Here is a 21,883-nt window from a genome sequence, read left to right as displayed (position 1 = left end):
TTTATTTTTGTAACTAATTCATAAATTTAATAATAATTATTGGTTTATATATGTTTCTTTAACTCCAGTAGTAGAACATAAATGGCATAGATACCTTCAAACTAATAAAAGGGGTAAAAGAAAATTAAACTCCATCAATCTAGCAATTGTCAAGAGTTTAGAAATATGAAATATTTTTCAAATGTAGTAAATAGGAAACAAAAACCCAATATGTCAGTGACCCTACATATGTTGTTGCTTAAATTCATTTGTCAAAAGACAGAAATGCTCAGATGATGTGTTAAAATCCAGATATATGTTCATAACAGGAGACACACTTAAAGTACTTAAAGTAAATGGATGGACAGTCATAGATTCAAAGAACTATTAATTTTTTAAAAACCTAAGTCTGACAATACATTAGTAGAATTCATAGTAACAATATTAAATAGCATTAAGAAGACTATTTTATATTGATAAAAGTTACAATAAACCAACAGTATGTTCATTATGATTAACTTTAGCATATCCATAACAACCAGGCAAGAACATTATTAACAAAAAGAAAATTAATAGCCAGTCTAACTTATTAATATAGATGCAAAAATCTTACATAAATATTACTTATCTAAATTTGACAGTGTAGCAAATTAATAATACACTATGACCAAATTAGGTGTTTGAAGCATAGGCTGGTGTAACATTAGAAAGCCAATTAATGTAAGTAACTATATATTAAGAAATAAGAAAAACCTAATAATCTCAATAGATATTACAAAGACATTTGATGAAATTTAATATATAACTTAAATAAAATCAAATATCTTTTTAAAAATAGAATTCAAAATCAACCAGATGTACATGTTATCCCTCCCTAAAATAGCTTTTAGCTGGAGATACTAGCCAACAAAATAAAATGAAAAACAAACAAGAAATAGAAATATTGAAAATGAAGACTGAAGTTATCTTTTCACCTATGCTATTATTTTTCTCCTAGCAAAAATTTGAAAAATCAAATTTGAACTATTAAACTAATAAAAGAGTTTAGTAGGGCAACATGATAATAACAAACAAATTAAATAGTTTCCCTACACATCTCCAAACAAAGTTACTTTAGCAAGAAACATCATAAAATACTCAAGGATAACTTAATAATATGTACATTAAAAATAAAAGAAAACTATGAAATGTCATTAAAACACAGAACATAAGAAGACTTGAATAAATAAAGGGAGATACATTACATCTATGGGGGGAAATTCAAAATTGTGAAGGATTTTTATCAAATTTCTGTATAGATTCAATTCTATTCCAATCTAAATCTTAATGAGATTTTATTTTAATTTTGTGAAGATGACCCTAAAGTTTGTTTAGAAGATTAATTGGAGCGGTAACACTTGAAGGTGCTGACTCGGGAAGGGGGCGTGGGGAAAGGAGGGATACATAATAAAAAAAAAAAGTTTTTATTAAAAAAAATAAAATAAAATAAAATAAGAAAAAAAAAAAAGAAGATTAATTGCACTACAATAACCAAATAAATTTTTAAACAGGACAAAAGTGGGTAGGATAGGTTAACAATATTACAATAAAGTTTATTATAAGCTGTAGGGTACAGAGGCCAGAACTGAAAAATTGAAAAAAGGAAAAAAAGACAATGTCTACAAATATATCTATATATGAAAATTTAGTGTTTGATAAAAATAGCAGGTTCTACCAGTGGAAAATGTATGAATTATTCAATAAATAACATTGAATTCCAAGTGTATTTATGATCATAATATAAATGCATAGCTATAAAATTTCTAGAAGAAATCAAAGACAGAGCTATTATCATCTTGAGACGATGGTGATCATTCCATGAATGATACCAACCTAATGGCAGCAAATAAAAAGATTATGATCTCTGACTACATCAAAATAATTGTGAGAAAGACATAATTTTTAAAAACACCTAAATAATAAAAATAAGAGAAAAATATATGTATCATCTATACATAAGCAACAAAGGATTAACATCCATAATAAAAAATTATTTACAAATCAATATAAAAGATAGCCTATATATTTTGTAGAATAAAATAGTCAAAGGATAAGAACAGGTAATCCACAGAAAATAAAATATAAATGAGCCATAAACATTAAAATATATACTCATAAGCCCATCAATAATTAAATGAATTAGAATATTTTATAGATGTGATCATTTTTAGCCCATCAGACTGGAAAGTTAAACTGACTGTTTATATCTTGAATAGATAAATACGTAGGGAACCAGAGGCTCACAACTATTGGATTGTAAATTCAGTACATTTTGGGAGAGCAGTTTGGAAATATCTATTTAAAATTGAACTGTTCATATCCTTTTGACCCAACAATATTACTTTTAAGTACCTATTCTACAGAAGTATTTGCGGAAGTGCATAAAGATACATAGGACCATTTAAATTCTCCATTTTTTGTCATTGGGCATACTGGCTTTTAGTCAGTTTTATTACTGTTTTAAATTCTCCAGGACAATGTAATCCCTTTCTGCCTGCGCCTGGGATATTCTGGTCCTCCCACTCCTACCAAATCTTGGTATGTGCTATTATTGCTCACCAAGGCCAGGAAGATGTGCCGGATGCAGAACACACAAAAGCAAGAACAATCTGAACCTTCTGGGCCTCTTTGTCTCTGCCTCTCACCGTGTAATGTTCCAAAATGTGGCCTATTAAGAATAATGTCCTATGCTGAACTTCTGCCTTTCAAACTTTGCATAAGTGTTTCTTCTGGATAGCTTTTCCTGGAATCACACAAAGAAGAGGATGCTGAGGACAACAGTTTCCAACTTTAGCCAAGTTGGTATAATACAACCCAGCACAGCTAGATATGGATTTTTTCATCCCTATCTACAGGCCTCTACAAGCACAGTCCAATGCATGCAGAATGCCTTACCCACCATCAATCCAACATCTCGCACAAATTGCCTGGAACCATGGGACTCGTTTTAACCTACTAAAAAAGTGCAACAATGGACTAATGACCATAGAATTCACTGCCCTCCTACTCATTCCCTTTGCTAGATAGAATGATAGACCAATCTAATGTACACTGGCTAAGGTGCCAACTGGGAGACAACATCTTGTGTGTTGGAGCACTTTCCTCCTGGACAATGTATATTCCTTCAACTCACCTCTGACAAGCAGTACTGCATCCCTCATAGCTAAAATGCACAGATTCAAGAGCCAATGTGTGATAGTGGGAGTGGCCCCTCTCACTCTCACACCCAGTGTCCAATTTCTACAACTGGGGCTTCCTATTCCCAAACTTAGAACCAGAGTGATTCTGAACTATGATGTAAAGACTGTGAAGAGCAGTTGCCACAACCACAACCCAGCACAGTCAGGGCAACTAAGCATCCTAACCCCTCGGAGGAAAAAACCCTGGGTCCCAAAGACAGACAACCGAGATCGGCCAAAGTGTGAGCTAAGTGTGAGGGACCCTAAAATGAGTGGTGAAGGAAGGAGATGGAAAATATCCATCAGAACTTCACAGCCAGCTAGAGGAGTGAGGATTGTGACAAGTTTTATTAACATTCTTTTAAAAAATGTAGGGGATACAAGTGTTTTTTGTCACAAGGGTAAATTGTACCATGCTGAAGTCAGGACTTTTAGTGTACCCATCACCAGAATAGTGTACATTGTACCCAACAGGTATATTTTTATCTTTCACCCGCTCCGACCCTCCCCTCTTCTTAGTTTCCAATGTCCATTACTGCTCTTTGTGGCCATACATGTCCTTCGTTTAGCTCCCACGTAGGTGAGAACATGTGGTATCTGTTTTTCCATTCCTGAGATACTTCACTTAGCATAATGGTCTCCAGTTCCACCCAAGTTTCTGCAAACAACATATTTCCTTCCTTTCTATGGCTGAGTAGTACTCCATGGTACTATAAACCACTCATTGCCGTGAGTACATATTATTGAATATATGTCATGAACACAATTAATCCATAGATTATTTCCTGTTGAAGAGGGGGTGAGTGTTCTTGGTTTGGGTAAGAAACTGTACTATATTATTGCATACCTTCAAGCATTGGAAGAAGGGACATTAATTTTGTCTGTATCTACAGCTGTGCAGCCTCTCTTGCTCCTGTCCATTTCAGGGTCTCTTTCTCCAGTCTTCCCAGTGTACTGAGAACCATTCAACTCAATATCATTTCAGTATGTTTCTTTTCAATATTAAAGACCAAGAGTTTATGTTGTTAGTTTGCAATGAAGAGCCGGGAATGCTGAGTCAATGGCCCTCCAATTTCTTTCCAATGCTGACATTCATTTGTGGTCTCTGCACCACTTGAAGGGGCCACTGGTGATGGCATCTCTTTGGAGCCATAATCTCTAGTCAAGGAATACAACTCAATTCTCTCAGATACACTAACTGTTCCCCTCTACTGGGCACCAGAGAAGAAACAAAAGGAACTCAAAACCTTACCACCTCACAGGATGCATAAGACCCACATGGCCAACGACTCACTTGCTAGGAAGAGTGAAAACCAACTGAGTTACAGATAGGAAATCACAAGTGGGAAGATCAGCTGAAAACAAAAGAAAGGAAAAAAGGCAGAGCTGCCTGTCTCTTCCCCATTTACCTCATCAAGATTGGGGTGTGAAAATTACTGTTTGTCTTGAGGAAAACACCTCAGGGACATCATCCCATAGGGCTTAGAAGATGCTAAATGCCCCATGTGAGCCCAGCACCATGATTCTATTAACTCACATGCTTGGGGGAAGAGTCCAATTTGGAAAAATATGTAAGAGCTGCTCTCAGTCCCCACCTGTTACCCTGCGAAGTACAAGGAAAGCCACTGTGTCTAGAAACCAGTAACATCCTCAGACTTTACTCTCATTCAGAGGTGAGCCTTTTCAGAATTTAGAACTGGTCTTGACAAGTGAAGCAGCCACAACAGGACTCAGAACAATTTGTGCAGGGCTCCTGGTGGGTGGGAGAGGAAGCTAAGATTTGAGATTGTCACTCGAAAACATACAATTCGCCTTTCTAGTCAAGGCCAAACCAGCCGGGGCTTGGTAACCACTGGACTCTCTAAGGCCAGTCTGTAGCTTGGGTGTACATGCCTCCCAAGTCTTTGCTGAATTTTAGCTTTGCCAGGGGGTTTCCCTTCTGCATGGGTTCCTCCTCTCTCTGATTTGTAAGCCAAACTTCTCAGGACCAAAGAGACCTCAGAGCTTCTGCCCCAATCTCTACTGCTCTTCAGTTTGGGGGAATCCCAGAGATGGAGGTTTACTGTTTTTTTGGGTTTTGTTTGTTTGTTTGTTTGTTTCTTTGTTTTGTTTTGTTTTTTGCCTCCTCATAGAAAGAAAACCTTTGGAAGACAAGTGATTTTGGAGATAAGTAAAAGAGAAAGGGAAAAAATGAGAAGACTGTATTAGGAAAGCAGACAGACAGGGACAAACACCTCTTAGCTTGCAAGCTGATGTTCTTTCCATTAAGTCACAAGGAAAATCAGACTAGGTCTAATCTCTCTTTCCTGCTCCTAGGTGACACCTTGTGAAGTGATAGCTTTCTGCTCACTTTAGGTTTTAAAAATGTTTTACTTTGGTACTGAACGCTCATTTCCAGGTGTTAAAAAGCCAAGCCAAGCCCAATTTAAAACTTCAATTTCAACATCCAGTTCAAAGCATGTGTCTTCCCTGTGGAGCTCAGGTCCGATGTGTGGCTTGGGATGTACAAGCGGGAAGGCAGGGGCATCCATTCCTCCCTTGTTCTTTAACCTCTCCTCCCCAATCACACTGCTGTTGTCATTGCTGTTGTTGTTGTTGTTGTTGTTGTTGTTGTTGTTTTCCTTTCTTTTTCAGTTTCATCAGGTCAGGGAGCAAAAATGGCAATTGGAAAAAAAGGCAAAAGTGTTCAACTGCTAGGAGTTCAGTGCCCCAGGAGTTCATGGCCAGCCTGGGCAATAAAGCGAGACCCCATCTCTATAAAAATTTTTAAAAATTAGCTGGGTGTAGTGGCACCAGCCTGTAGTCCTAGCTACTTGGGAGGCTAAGGCAGGAGGATTGCTCAAGCCATAAGTTTGAGGCTATAGTGAGCTGTGATTGTGCCACTGCACTCTGGCCTTGGTGACAGAGTAAGACCTTGTTTCTAAAAAGAACTAATAATAATAAGCAGAGAGAACTTCATTACCCTTTAGCCTAGAGGAAGTGCCCCACTGCAATGGCTGCAGCCAAATAGCACCATATTGAGTTTTCAGTGGGAATTTGAAGACCTCGTGTTCCTTTCCTTAGATCAGTGGAAATATGCATCAAGGAAACCAAACTGCCGTCTCTGAATTCATCCTCCTGGGACTCTCCAACCAGACTGAGCAGCAGAATCTCCTCTTCGTGCTTTTCCTGTGTATGTACCTGGTCACTGTGATTGGGAACGGGCTCATCGTTCTGGCCATCAGCGTGGATCCGTCCCTTCACACCCCCATGTATCTCTTCCTCGCCAACCTATCTTGTGCCGATATTTCCTCTATTTCCAACTCAGTCCCCAAAATGCTGATAAATATTCAGACTAAGAGTCAATCCATCTCCTATGCGAGCTGCATCACACAGATGTACTTTTCTATCGTGTTTGTCGTCACCGACAATTTCCTCCTGGGAGCCATGGCCTACGACCGCTTTGTGGCCATCTGCCACCCTCTGAGCTATACGACCCTCTTGCAGCCCAGGCTCTGCATTTCGCTCACAGTCATCCCATGGGTCCTCAGTAACCTTATTGCTCTGACACACACCCTTCTGCTCGTTCCACTGCTCTTCTGTGACAGCAACACTCTCCCTCACTTTTTCTGCGACTTGGCCCCTCTGCTGAAACTGTCCTGCTCAGACACAACGGTCAATGAGCTTGTGTTATTAGTGGTGGGCTCATCAGTTATCACCTTCCCCTTTGCCCTCATCTTATTTTCCTATGTCTGCATCATCAGAGCTGTCCTGAGAATCTCATCCACAGAGGGAAAGAGGAAAGCCTTCTCCACCTGCGGCTCTCACCTGACGGTTGTATTACTCTTCTATGGGACCATTGTCGGGGTTTACTTTTTCCCCTCATCTACTCACCCTGAGGACACAGATAAGATCGGTGCAGTACTATTTACTGTGGTGACACCCGTGTTGAACCCCTTCATCTACACCCTGAGGAACAAGGACATGAAAGGTGCCCTGAGAAAGCTCGTCAATAGAAAAAGTTCTTCCCTTTGATGCCCTGGGCATCGGCACAACTAGATAGATGATTCTAGAGTTTGTGGCATAGTTGTGATGGTTCAGCTTTTGATGAACTTGCAGGTATTTGCCTCTTATTCCAACGTCTGAGGGGTTGGGGCTTTTCCAGCTCTGGCCTTGGAAACAAGGCCCCTTACCCCCACAGTAAGTCACAACAGTAACACAAATCCTTAGAGAGTAGATTGGTGATTACCAGAGGCCAGAAAGGGTAGGGAGGAGGGAGGGTTGAAGAGAGGTTGACTAATGGGTACAAAAATACAGTTTTTTAGAAGTAAGACCTAGTGTTTGATAAATCAGTATGCTGATCATAGTAAAAATAGTCTATTGTACATTTCAAAATTGCTAGAAGAGAATAATTCAAATGTTCCCAGCAAAAGAAAAAATAAACGTTTGAGGTAACGGATATCCCAATTACCCTAATTTAACCATTACACATTATATGAATGTATCAAGAATATGACGTGCCCCCCAAAATATTTACATCTATTATGTATCAGTAAAAAATGAAATAAAAATAAATTAATTATAAAATAACATACATCTTAATTACAATCTATGTTACTACAAACTTTCATACAAATTGTTTATAATTTAGACAATAACAGGTGCATATTGTGCTTACAGTCTACCTCTTGCAGCTTTGAAGACAGTTATTTCTAATCCTTTATTCAATCTGTATTTCTTTAGGTCAGCTTTTCTCAAAGTTTGTTTTGCCAAGGTACTATTCAGTGAGATGTTCAATGATTGTAAAAATGAAGATTCCAATATTCAAATAACTTGGGGAAACCCTGAGTTAAATGAAGCAAAATGTATTAACTAGACAACTTCTCAGAACTTTCAATATGTATAACATTTCCCAAAACTAAACTTATTCAGGAATACAAAACCTGATTTGTCACAGAGTGGTTCAGGGGACTCTGTTGTACAGAATATATTTTGGGAAATATGACTCCAGGTGACTTCCTTTATTTCAACAGAAAACCATAGAGCACATGTATGTAAGGTATCAGTTATAGTCCTGACTCTGTCCGCAGACAGCCATGAAGACTTTGGACATGTAAGATCGCCTTCCTAAGCCTGTTTTCTAATCTACAAAGTAAGGCCATTGGTCTAGACCAGTCATTTCCAACTAGGGTTGTACATAAGAATTACTTGGAAAAACTTCCAAAATTCACACCTGCAATGCCTTCTCTGCTTGACCAGCTGCAGTGGCCTTGGCAATCAAAGTCATGAAATATACCCAGAATCAATTGCCACACAGCATGCACGATGACAGTACAGTTGAGGGCTCATGATTCCCAGACACGCTTTTAAGTATCCCAGTCATTCCACACTTAGAGTGGGCATGTCAAGAGAGTGCTGAGTGGACGTGGGCCACCTCAGTTAGGGAAACTTCAGCTCTGTGGTTCCTTAGGCTTAGCCTCCTCAGGGATGTGGGACTAGTACCCATTTTCTGGTGCAGCTGCATCTCAGCACATATAGGTTAGTCATCAATTATAGAGGTTAGTTGCAAGTGGAATTTGACCTAGGTTCAAACCCTCAGGCTTCCCTGAGGCTGAACAAAAAGGCTACCAACCAGGTTTAACTGCTTTCCTCTCAAACCCCACACTGGATCCACTAACCCAGCTTCTCCACTGAGGGAATCACACACTTGTGTGTTGATGACCTGGTGACCCTGATGTGCTAAAGAATCACTGATCCACGTGAGCTCTGAGTCTCACTCCAGCTCTGAGATTCTGTGACTCTGGATGCCTTCTGGTTGATGGAGAAGTCTTTCAGACATTTGCCTTATAAAATACTCTGTAGCTACCCAGGAAAGTATTCTTTTTCCCTTTTCAAACCCTCTTTTTAATTATTTCCAGTTTTGGAGCAAGCTAGCACTAGTTATTCAATCGAATTTCTCTAATAATTGTAGTGTAGTGTAGAAAAAAGATTTGATCCTAAATCTTGGTTTTTCCACAAACTGTGATCCCCTTGTGTGATCTAAGGGAAGTTACCTAAGGGTTGAAACTCATCTTCCTCAGCTGTAAATGGGAATAATAATCCCAACATCCCAAAGCTATTTGAGGCTAAATGAACACGTATATTAAACGACTACCATAGCGCCTAATATAGACACTCAAAACAAAGTGTTACTTTTTTTTAACTGCTCACTCTCCTGGCTTCCAACTTCAATCTACCTGCCCTGCCAAACTAGGTTTTATTTGTCCCCAGTCTAAACTGACTTCCACTCTTCTCTAAACTTAGAATCATCCAATCTCTTTAAGAGGAAATGTATAATCAGCCACCTGCGTTCCTCCATGGTATCTCAAACTCGTATGCTTCATTTGAGTTCTCATTATGAATGTAAAACCCACCTGCTTTTGTATGCACTACCAAACAAGCCTCTTAATAGTCCTGCCTTCCCCAAGTACCTTGATGTCCACCCTGCTCCATCAGTGCTCCAATATAGACCATCACAAAGCTCTGCTTTCATTATTCCAAATGGAGCAGGAGAAAAAGTCCTAGATTTATAATCAAGAGACCTGGAGTCTGGCCCAACTCTGCAGCTAACTCACTGTGTGGCAAGCCGCATTACTAATCTCAGTTTCTTTTTCTGATATAGCAGTTGTTCTAATATGAACAAAAAAGGTTTTATAACAGCATGTATTAGAAAAAAAATTATATAAAATAGAATATGCAAAAAGAGATACCTGAGAGTCAACAAAATATTAAGTGGTTGTGGCAGATTGTATTTTCCAAAAATGACCACAATACTTTTCATACCCATGCTCTTGAAGAACTCTGTCCCTTCCCCATCAAGAGGTGGAGTCTATGTCCTTCCCCCTTGAACCCAGCCTTGGGGACTGCTTTACTAATAGAGCACCCCAGAAGTTTTGTTGCATGATTTCTGGGACTGTCTTAGAAGAGCCAATGCAGCTTTGTTACGGACTGAATGTTTGTGCCCCCCCCCCCCACAAATTCATATGTTGAGATCCTAACCCCCAATGTGATGGTGGTAGGAGGTGGGGCCTTTGCAAGATGAAATAGGTCATGAGGGTGGATCCCACATGAATTATTAGTGCTTTTATATAAGGGACCTCAGAGAGCTCTCTACCTATTTCTGCCATGTGCGGGTACAACAAGAAATTGGCAGCCTACAACCCAGAAGAGGGCCCTCATCAGAAACTGACCATGCTGGCTGGCACCCTGATCTCAGACTTCCAGCCTCCAAAACTGTGAAGAATGAATGTTTGTTGTTTAAGCTGCCCAATAAATGGTGATTTGTTATGGCAGCCCAGACAGATTAGAACAAGCTTTCTCTCTCTCTCTCTCTCTCTCTCTCTCAGCAAGCACCTCTGGAAGCCTGTGTTGCCATGGAAGAAGTCTGACTACCCTGAAGCCACCATGCGGAAGAGACCATACGAAGAGACCACATAGAATTAGAGAGAGATGCCCGAGGAGCCCCAGCTGTCCAGCCTACAAGTCTTTGAGTCTCCTTAGCCAGTCACTCAACACGTGAGTGAGTGAGCTCGCAGGCGATTCTGGCCTCAGCCCTGACTGCAAACACATGATACTCCAAGTGAAAACTGCCTCACTGAGCCCAGTCAACCTCTTGAACCTGAGGGACAACAATAAGCCAATTGTTATTGTTTTAAGTCCCTACAATTTGGAGTGGTTTGTTACACAGCAATATATTAATATAACCAGAATGGAGCTTTTGTTTGGGTCGTGGGATAGAATGATTCATATTACATCTTGTATTGCCTTAACAGTTTACAATGACTGTCATTATAGGGAGGGGAAAAGAAGCTTTTTTTTTTTTTTAATTTTAAGGAAAATAAACGGCTTTGCCTATTAAACCATCATGTTTAACATGGTACCAGAATCTTCCCAGTTACATAAACATCAGTTGGGTGGATCTGTATCTTTGTCCTCTTTATTCAGGTTACATTTAGCCCATATTTGAGAGAGTAGGAACCATCAGGATTACAACCAGGTTGCTTGGTTTAAATTGGTCCGCATTCTTGTGGAACCATCCTGGCCGTGTCTTACCTCTGGCTTAAGGGTTCTACAGGAGGCTGGACGGTATAGCTCCACCTGCAGTGAGTAACAGGAAGCTTGATTTGGCCAGAAATAGGCTTGTATGCAAAGTGGGAGTTTGCCTGAGCAAGCGATTGCTCAGGTTGGGACACAGAGGACAACTGATTAAGAAAATAAAGAGTCAAAAACTTTTATAAAGACTTTAACAAATCTTCACAAAGGATATGCATAAATATATACCTAGATACTTTTATTTCCCTGAATTATTTTCCAATTTGTCTTTTTCATCAAGCATCTATTGAGAAATTTCTATTAATATTTACTAGGCTGTGAGTCTAGCCCTGGCACTAAAAGAATGAATAATTTATAGTCCATGACCTCAAATTAAAGAGAGGAAATGACTTAAAAATAATTTTACATGATTTTTTAAGCCTTGATAAGCAAAGTCAATGTTTAGTCAATAATTAACATTATTAGATTAAAAAAGCATAAGGATTTTGTGCAAAGCACAGTCAACTGAATTTTATGCTATTTTCGTTCTTTTGTGTTAGCCGTATCTGAGAAAAGCCAATTTGTGGTTTATGAATAAATTAACAGAAACCCGTGCCATCTAGTTGTAGCTAACACGAATGCAACAGGAGTGCCTAGAAAAGACCAAAAACATCTATACGTTGGGTAGAAATGACTTGTAAAACTAATGTATAAAGGGTATAAAGGTATTCACTTATTTATTCACTAAATTTTTTTTAGTACCTAGTGAAAAGGCAGTGTTGTTGGCTCTCACTTCATAGTGCATAAGACAGATAATGAACATATAAGTAAATACGTGATTGACATAATACAAGGGAGTAAGAAGCACTATCGTGAGAAGGAAAGCAGGGATGGGGACAGACAATGATACAGGGTGGAGTGAATCATTTAGGTAGGGAGGTTCAGGAGTTGGGGAAGGAATCTCTTGGGTATTTGGGCAGAAAACTGAATAAAATAAGGGACTGACCCTTGCAAAGATCTAGGGACACATTCCAAGAAAACGGAAGGCCAGGTTGAAAGATTCTTAGGTAGAAATAGGTTTGGCACTTTCAAGGGATAGCATGTGGATAGGACTAGTGCAGAGTGAGTGGGGAGAGGGGACATGGATATAGTCATGGAGGTAGTTAGGAACCCATCCAGGTAGAGGCCATGGTAAATAATTTTATTTTATATAAATAAAATAAGTATTTAAAGTCATGGCACTGGATAAAATTACGTAAGGAGTTAACTACAGAGAGAGAATAAGGTCTATGTTGAAGCCCTGGGGGACTCTAATATTTAAGAAACAGAATAAAGTAGCATCCAGGCAGACAAAGGAAGAATGTGAAAATTTTTCCAAGAAAAAGGAGGGAGCAACTGTTTCAAATACTGCAAGAGCCAAACCGTTACTCCTGAAATCCTACATTCTGGCCTGCTCTCTTCAGCCCATGCAGCTATTATTCCTAACTGTCTCTCAGGCAGTCCTGCATCCTCAGCATTGAAATGAAAATGAAACTACCTCCTTCAGAACATATTTTTCAGAACATGAAAAAAATCTCAAATTTCTCTTTCTTCCACTTGCATATGTCCCTCTATATATATTCTCCTTTTAACAGAGGATTTTAAATGACTCAGAACTACAAACCTCTTTTAAAATTGGCATACAGATTTAGGCAATACCATCTGTGACATTTTTAACCACCCAGAAGTGATCAGGACTATCTTCTACTTACTTTGATAATAAAAAGTATAATACCCTATGACCTAGAGTAGTTTATCTCAGAAACATGAGAATGGTTTAACAGTCCCAAAGCAAATAATGTTATCCATCATATTAATAAACAAAAATAAAACTACATGATATCTCAGTAGATGCAGAAAATCTTTTGACAAAATCCAAAATCCATTCCTGATTTAAAAAAAAAAAAAAATCTTGACAAACTAGGAATCAGAGAGAGCTCAACCTGATAAAGGACATCTATGAAAAATCTATGTAAAGTATGGTGAAAAACTGAACCTTTTCTCTAAAATCAAGAACAGTATAGGAAATTATACTATTCAGCATTGTATTGGAGGTTCTATCCAGTGCAATAAGGTGAGAAAAAGAACCAAAGCTAGTCAAACCAGAAAAGAAGAAATAAAACTGTTATTCATAGACAACATGGAGTCAAACTAAGTGTCCATCAATGTATAAAGAAAATGTGGGACATAAACACAATGGAATATTAATCAGTCATAAAAGTGAATGAAATCCTTTCATTTGCAACAACATGGATGCAAGTGAAGAACATTATGTTAAATGAAAAAAGCCAAGCACAGAAAGACAAATCTCACACATCCTAATTCATATATGGGAGCTAAATATTGAAACAATTGATCTCATCCAGACAGAGTAGAATGGTGGTCACCAGAGGCTGGGAAGGGAAACAGGAGATGGGGAGGACAAAGTGGGGATGGTTAATGGGTGCCAAAATATAGTTAGATAATTAGATAGAATGCACAGTATTTGATAGCACAACAAAGTGACTATAGTCAACAATAAGTTAGGGTTTACTTTAAAATAACTGAAAGAGTGGAATTGGAATGTTCCTAACACAAAGAAATGATAAATCCTTGAGGTGATGGATACCCCAATTACACTGATTTGATTATTATTCATTGTATGCCTGTAACCAACATCACATGTACCCTATAAATATGTACAACTATTATATATGCATAATAAATAAAAATTTAAAATTTTTAAAAATATAGATGTGACAAAGTTTATGGGAGACTGTGCATATGTTATATGCAAATACTACACCATTTTTTTGTTTTTATATAACATATTGTATTAGTTAGTTACTTCTTTTTTTTTATTTCAGTATATTATGGGGGTATAAAAGTTTAGATTATGTATATTGCCTTTGCCCCCCCAATCAGAGCTTCAAGCATTTCTATCCCCTAGACAGTGAGCATTCCCTCATTATGTATGTATACACCCATCCCCTCCCTCCCCCACATCTGCCCAACACCCGATTAATGTTATTCCTAAATGTGCTCTTAGGTGATGATCAGACTACACTATTTTTTATCAGAGACTTGAGCATCCACAGATTTTGGTATCCACAGGAGGTCCTGGTACAAATCCCCTGTAGATACCAAGGCATGATGGTATATACATACAATGGAATATTATTCAACCTTAAAAATGAAGGAAACCCTGCCATATGCAACCACATAGAAGAACCTTGAGAACATTATGCTAAGTAAAATAAGCCAGTCAAGAAAGACAAATACTGCATGATTCCACTTATACGAGGTATTTAAAATAGTCAAACCCATAGAAGCAGACAGAATGGTGGTTGCTAGGGGGAGGGGGTGGAGGGAAACCGGGAGTTGTTCAATGGGTATAAAGTTTCACTTATGCAAGATGAATAATTTCTAGAGATCTGCTCTAGAGTATTGTGCTTATAGTTAACTATACCACACTTAACTCTTAAAATTTTAAGAGGGTGAGTCTCAAGTTATCTGTTTTTACCATAATTCAGAAAAAAAAAGACTGGCCATGCCAAGTGTTGGCAAGTATTTGGAGGAACTGGAACTCTCATGCACTGTTGGCACTGTTGGTGGGATGTGAAGTGGAAAACAGTTTGGCAGTTTCCTAAAATGTTAAACGTGTCTACTGTACGATCCAACCATTCCACTCTTAGGTATTACCTAAGAAAACTGAAAGTATATATACATACAAAGGTTTTACATGAATGTTCATAGAGCTTTATTTATAATAGCCAAAAACTGGAAACAACCCAAATGCCCATAAACAGATGAATGAATAAACAAACATAATAGCCATACAGTGTAGCAATACTCAGCAATAGTAAGGAATGAATTATTGATATACACAACGATGTTAATGATTCTCAAAATAATTATAATAAATGAAAGAAGTCAGACATGATGCTATTTACATAAAATGTATATGAAATTCTAAGAAATGCAAACTAATGTATGATGATAAAAAGCAGATCAGTGGTTGCCTGGGGGTGTGGAGGTGGAGGTAGGAGAAAGTACAGTGGGGTAATGAAACTTAGGGGGTGATGTGCATGTTCCTTATCTTGATGTTGGTGATAGTTTCATGAGTGTATTCACGTCAAAATCTATCAAATTGTACACTTTAAATAGGTATAGTTTGTTGCATGTGAAACCCCAATAAAGCTATTTTTTTAAGGTCTTAGCAAACTAGAAGGGATTTCAGACATATCGTCTGAGTAATATCTTAGGGTGATAGGTAGATATAACAAAGATAAGAAATTATATATTTACATATGTAACTTATAACTCAATATTTTTAAAAGCTATTAAATAATAATAAATAACAATGATCAGTATTTGGAATCTTGAATTCCTTTAGGTGATCACTTAAGATTGAAAAAGAAGACCTGAAGGGAACATTGGTGACTTCCTGGAAGCACTATACTGATTAGCTATTCATTGAAGCAAATCTTGGCCCAAGAGACATTCTGGAAGGGCTTTGGAAGCCAATAGTTCATGTGAGCCAATCCTGCTCCTTTTGAACGACCTGTAAGTTCCCCCAAATCCTCCTCATTGAACTTCAAGAGGGTCAAGGTGAGTTCCATAAACTTCACATTTATGTCAGTCCATAAGATGCCCCCATTTCAGCCCATGCCCACAAAAACATTGAGACGAAGAATGCAACTGACACCCAGACACCTCTGAAGCAAAGTGCAGCGAAGAATTGGGGCCTGGTATGGATGCGGTGAAAAGAGAACCCTTATACCTACACTGTTGCTGGGAATGTGAATTAGTACAGCCTCTGAGGAAAAGAGCACGGAGATTTCTGAAAGAACTAAAAGTAGATTTACCATTCTATCCTGCAATCCCACTAGTAGATATCTACCCAAAGGAAAAGACATCATTATGTCAAAAAGGTACCTGCACTTGTATGTTTATCACAGCACAATTCACAATCTCAAAGATGTGGAATCCATGCCCATCAACTGAGGAGCAGGTAACGAAAATGTGGTTATCTGTATACCATGGAGTTCTGCTCAGCCATAAGAAAGAATAAAATTATATCTTTTGCAGCAATATGGATGGAACTAGAGGCCACTATTCTAAGTGATTCAGGAATAGAAAAATAAAGGCCCCATGTCCTCACTCATAAGCAGGAGCTAAGCTATGGCTGTGCAGGGCACATGGAGTGGTATGATGGATGTTGGAGACTCAAAAGAAGGGAGAGTGGGAAGGGGTAAGGGATGGAAAATTACCTGTCAGGTACAGTGTACACTATTCAGGTGATGGGTACACTAAAATGCCAGACGTCACCAGTATATGATATATACATGTAACAGAATTCAACTTGTACCCCCTAAATCTATTGAAATTTTTGCAAAAGAATAAAAACATTTACAAAAATTTTTTTATAAAAAGAATTGGGGCCTGGGAAAAGGAGAAGGAAGTGTGCATAAGGGCAGATATCAGTTAAGGGTATACACTCTGGAGCAAGAGAGATCTGAGATCAGAACCACCCTGGTCTGCCACTTTCTGGTTAAATAATTTGTGCAAGTTGCATAATCTGTTTGGGTCTTGGTTTTGTTTTTTTTTCTTTTGCTAAATAGGGTCAATAATAATTACATTCCATTAAAGTTGTTAGAACTAAAATAAATGATTCACATAAAGCTTTTAGCATAGCATCTAGCATATGGTAAGTGTGCATTAGCTTAAGATTTAAGTTAAAAAATTATTAGTGAACTCTCCACTTCTTGAAGTGTCCAGATTTAAAGCTAATCTGGGCCAGGAGGGACTATTCCAGATAGTTCTGAAATGAAGAGGCCCACAGAGAAGCCATGGGTTCCTCTGCCTGTCACTACTCACCAGGCTGTGGAGCCTGGACGATAACTGCAATAACACTAGTTAATGTTTAGAAAACTTAGCAAATGTCTTCCCATTCTCCAAATGTCCCAAGTTATTGTGAGAGCAAACGAGATTCATGTAAAGCGTGGCCCAGAGTAAGGGTTCAGTAAGTATTATTCCACAGATCAGAAGTAGGCTGAAAGGCACTAATTAATCTGAAGACGTTATTGCAAAGAAGTCACAGACTGGATAAATTTGGTGACAAATCCTGAGTTCTTTTTACAACACAGATATGTCTAACATCCACCACAGAAGCTGATGTGTTAGGGGAACATTTTCATGGCAGTTAATATTTGAAAAACGGCCCCCAAGATGCACTCTGTGAGGTTATTTTGCCCCATTCTATAGTTTTTTAAGTGATTTCTGCAAAGATACAAACAAAAGCTGATGTGTGAACCCAAATCTCTTGGCCACCAGTGCCATTTTTTTCCTATATCTTTTTCTAAATATGCCCAGCCAACTCTTTTCTAAAATATTTATCATATCTTCTTAACATGAAAGTTTCTAGAGATCAGAAGTTGCTGTTTATTTAATCTGCACATTTCACTTTCTCATACACAACTATACACACACACACGCGCACACACACACACACACTATACAACACTAGCACATAGGGGCAATAAAGTGAATGTTGCTGACCGCCATCCACCTTCACAGATTGAACTTTTGCCTTTTCTTCACCAGATAAAAGGCAAAAGAAAAGTGCAATAACAATAAATTCCGAGTTGAGTGCTTATATGCAGGAGGTGGTAGATGACAGCTAGAGACTGTGTGTGGCACATAAGTGCTCAGACCTCAAGGAGGAAGCCCCACTCCACCACTTGCTTGCCAACCTTGAGAAAAATCACTCAATCTTTCTAAGCCTGAAGTGCCTCATCTACCTACAAAACAGAGATAATAATAGAACATGCCTCATCGGGATGTCCAGCAAATTAAATCAATTCCTAAAGCAAACTTATGGTAATTCCTGGGAGGTAATAAGGCCTAATAAATGTTAGTTGCTATTATTATTATTTCCACAATTTTTCTTATTATTAAATGTTATCTAAAACTCACAGAAAGAATAAGAAGGCAAACAAAGAAAAAGAATAAATGATGAGCTTTGGAAAAATCCCTTTGGTTCAAAACAGCAGTCACATTTGCAAATAGCTCCATAATTAATTTTCCTGGTATTTTTGCTTTACTTAACCAAGTATTTTTTGTGCCAACCAATGTGCTTGGGTTCAGCAGAGACAACCGAATGAGACAGAGATGATTCCTGTCCATCCATGCCTTGTATCTTCAAAACTATAGTTCTATTAAGTAGGTACATGCACTTGGCAGAAAAGATAACTGAGAACTGAAGAACTGGAAACTTAAAGATAGATTCATTCATTTATTCAACAAGTGTTTATCGAGTGTCTCTCATGTGCTAGGTGCTTTGCTAGGCACTGGGCATACAGAAATGAAGCTCACAGATAAAATGCTTGCTGTCATGCTCTTTATGTTCTAGTTGTGAGGACTAGACAATATTGAACACATATGTCAATTAGACATATTGAACATCCAGTATATCAGATGGTGCTAAGCATTACATAGAATAATACATCAGAAAGGAGGAGTGGAGAGTTTAGGTGCAATTTTAAGTAGAGTTGTCCAGGAAAGCCTCCCCAAGAAGGAGATATTTGAGGAAAGACAGAAAGGACAGAGAAACTGAGGAATAATGTATTTCACAAGGATCCACCTAAGGCCTTCCAGAAGCCCTTGATCTGCTCAGGGATTTCACGACAGCCTGCTTTACCTCCTTATTCCTCAGGCTGTAGATGAGTGGATTCAGCATTGGGGTCACCACTGTGTAGAGCACAGACACCACTTGGTCCCCCTCCGAGGACCGGCCCGAGTTATCTCGCAGGTACATGAAGATGAGGGTGCCAAAGAAGAGAGCAACGGCAGTGAGGTGGGAGGCGCAGGTGGAGAAGGTCTTGGCCCGGCCTCCAGCCGAGTGGATCTGCATGACGGCCACAATGATGAACAGGTAGGACACCAAGATCACCAGGATACAAGCAGGCATGACAAAAACAGCAAACACAATAATCACCACCTCTTGGGTGAAGCTGTCCCCACAAGTGAGTTTCAGCAGAGGAGGGAGGTCACAGAAGGTGAAGTTGATCTCATTGTTTCCACAAAAGGAGAGACTGAAGGCCGTGACCGTTCGAACAAAGGCACTGGAAGAACCAGCAACATAAGCCCCAACTACTAAGCCCAAGCGGGCCTTCTCCGTCATGATGGTGACATAAAGCAGGGGCTGGCACACGGCCACATAGCGGTCATACGCCATGATTGCCAGGAGGTAGCAGTCAATGGAAGCAAAGAAGGTGAAGAGGAAGAACTGCGCTGCACAGCGCGCTCTGGAGATGACCGCGCCGTGCTCCCACAGCACAGCCAGCATCTGAGGGACGATGGCAGAGGAGTAGCAGATGTCCACCAAGGAGAGGTGGCTGAGGAAGAAGTACATCGGGGTGTGGAGCCGGCGGTCTCTGCGGATCAAGATGATCATCCCTGCGTTCCCCAGCAGAGTGGCAAGATAGAAACCCAAAAACACCAGGAAGAGAGGAAGCCCCCACTCAGGATGCTCAGTGAACGCAATAAGGAAGAATTCAGTCACTGGAGTGTAATTCCTCGCTGCCATCCATGCAGCAGTACACCTGGGGGGTTCAGACAAGAGCCAGATGCAAGGACCCCGCAAGAGAAGTTCAAGTGATTTCAAGAAACAAAGCTTTACAGAGTGTCTGACACGTAGGTACTCGACTTCAACAGACTTTTCAGCCTAAGGTAGATATAGACAATACAGAGCTCACCATCATGTAAGGTAAAAAGTGATGAATGCTTCTATCACAGAAAGAACAGAAAACAAGTGGCTCCCTGACTTACAAGTCAGCTCTTATATTTGCAACTCTGTCCCCAATTAGCTGTTTGACTCTACACAAGGCACTTAACCTCTCTGAACTTCAATTTCCTCCTCTGCCAAAAAGGAACCATAATATCTGCCCTGCTTGTGAGATAAGGTTAATGCATAGGTTAAAACAGATGCAAAAGCGCATTGGAACTCTAAAAGCACTCCCCACACAGAAAGTGGCTATTTAAATTTTTAAACAATCGTTTTAAGGAAAGAAAATTTATATTCCATCAACAAAAGAGTATGAGCCCAAAAAAATCCATTAACAATCAGTAATGGGCTCTGCTTGTAGGAATATTTCTATGCTCAGTCTAACGACATGCATGTTTAACAAACAGCTGTTATCCTAATTAGAGCTGGCTGGCTTATTAAGGGTGTACACACACAGAGAGAGAGAGAGAGAGAGAGAGAGAGAGAGAGAAACATACACTAGCATTAACCGTGGAATCAAAAGAGCAAACATGAGCTCCTTTAGGCACCTAACAAAGCTCCATAAGCATTGTTTGGTTGTTCTCAAAGTCCGTAATGAATGCAGGAGTTTGATTAAAAAAACAACAAAACAAAAAACAGCAACCAAATTTGAAACACAGGAAGCAGAAATATTTCTGCAGTCTAGTGTTGTCTGAGTGCTGTTGGAGGAATCTGGGTTAATGGGTCTGGGAGTCCTTAGGAGAGTTCTAGAACAAGGCTGTAAAGAAGGGCTTTGATAGTATCTGAGCTCCTGATGCACCGGCACCGAGGCTAATACCAAGTTGACCCATTAGGGATAATAACAAAGAAAAGAAAGTAGATCTGGAAGCCATGAGCTGGGCATGAACCATCCTAACCTGAATTCCACTTTGCTTGTGTCCTCCTCTTTTGTTCAGTGTTTTCCCGGCCTGTGACCTGCCAATCCAGAGGACATCTCAGTTCTAGTTCACTCACACTACATGCGTGAACCTGGGAAAGTCATTTTTCCTCTCTGGGCTTCAATTATCTTGTCTTTGTTCCTTTTCAATAAACAACAATGCAGCATGTGTCCATGACCATAGCAAGCTGGTTGATATGGGGTCACTTCTAGTACTTCTGTGTCTTATTCTCACTTCTAGTAGTCTCTGCCCTCCCCACCCACTGTGACAAAGCAATACATCCCTGGCACTAGAGCTTCCTGAGATTTTTTTCAGACTCAGCCCGAGATAATAGGGGACCAGTGTCTCTCTCTCCCTGAGCTCCCGATTTAGCACTGGACTTCGCTGGTGGTGCGTCTTATACTCACTGCCCCAGCATCATGCCCTCATTGGTTCCTGAGGGAACTCCCCAGGGAGGAGTTGATTTATCTTCATGTGACTTCCTAACAAGGGATCTAACATCTTTGAAGGTTTCTGTTTAATTTCAAACATCCAAGGCCCCATCCCACATCCTACCATCCCTCAGCAGGGACTGATGGAGCTGGTTCCTAGTCTTGCCTTCTTCCTGCCTTGTACCAGAAGGAATTTCTTTGAAGTTTTCCTATATATCTCAATTGGGAATTTTGTCAGGGATTTTACATAATGCCACCCTAGCCAGCTACGACCCTATCCCCCAAAGAGGCTGTTTTATAAGCATAAGCTTTGGCTCCCATAGCCAAGACATGCTATGATTGGTGACTTTCAAAGTTCACCATTTGGCAGAAGCAGAGAATGGTGCAGGTGGGGAGTCACAAGACAAGATGCTAGAGTGGCAGGTGTGGGCGGACTGTGAACAGATTTCCATCAGGCAAACCAAGCAAATTCTTGACAGTGAC

At 39.4% G+C, this 21,883-nt stretch overlaps 2 protein-coding genes across 2 annotated transcripts; one reads left to right on the top strand and one right to left on the bottom strand.

Annotated features, from left to right (window-relative positions):
- Positions 1-6,239: 6,239 nt before the first annotated feature.
- Positions 6,240-7,211, top strand: LOC138384525 (olfactory receptor 1S1-like). Its single transcript, XM_069470038.1, has one exon. The coding sequence runs from the start codon at positions 6,273-6,275 to the stop codon at positions 7,209-7,211; it is 939 nt and encodes a 312-aa protein (XP_069326139.1). The 5' UTR covers positions 6,240-6,272.
- An 11,698-nt stretch (positions 7,212-18,909) lies between these two features.
- Positions 18,910-19,854, bottom strand: LOC138384524 (olfactory receptor 9Q2). The gene has a single exon (XM_069470037.1). It carries the CDS (start codon positions 19,852-19,854, stop codon positions 18,910-18,912), a length of 945 nt encoding a protein of 314 aa, XP_069326138.1.
- Positions 19,855-21,883: the final 2,029 nt, after the last annotated feature.

The sequence above is a fragment of the Eulemur rufifrons genome, chromosome 6 (genome assembly GCF_041146395.1).
Source record: "Eulemur rufifrons isolate Redbay chromosome 6, OSU_ERuf_1, whole genome shotgun sequence".
Lineage (NCBI taxonomy): Eukaryota > Metazoa > Chordata > Mammalia > Primates > Lemuridae > Eulemur > Eulemur rufifrons.
Note: the sequence above shows the minus strand (reverse complement) of the source record. Positions and strands in the feature narration are given on the sequence as shown.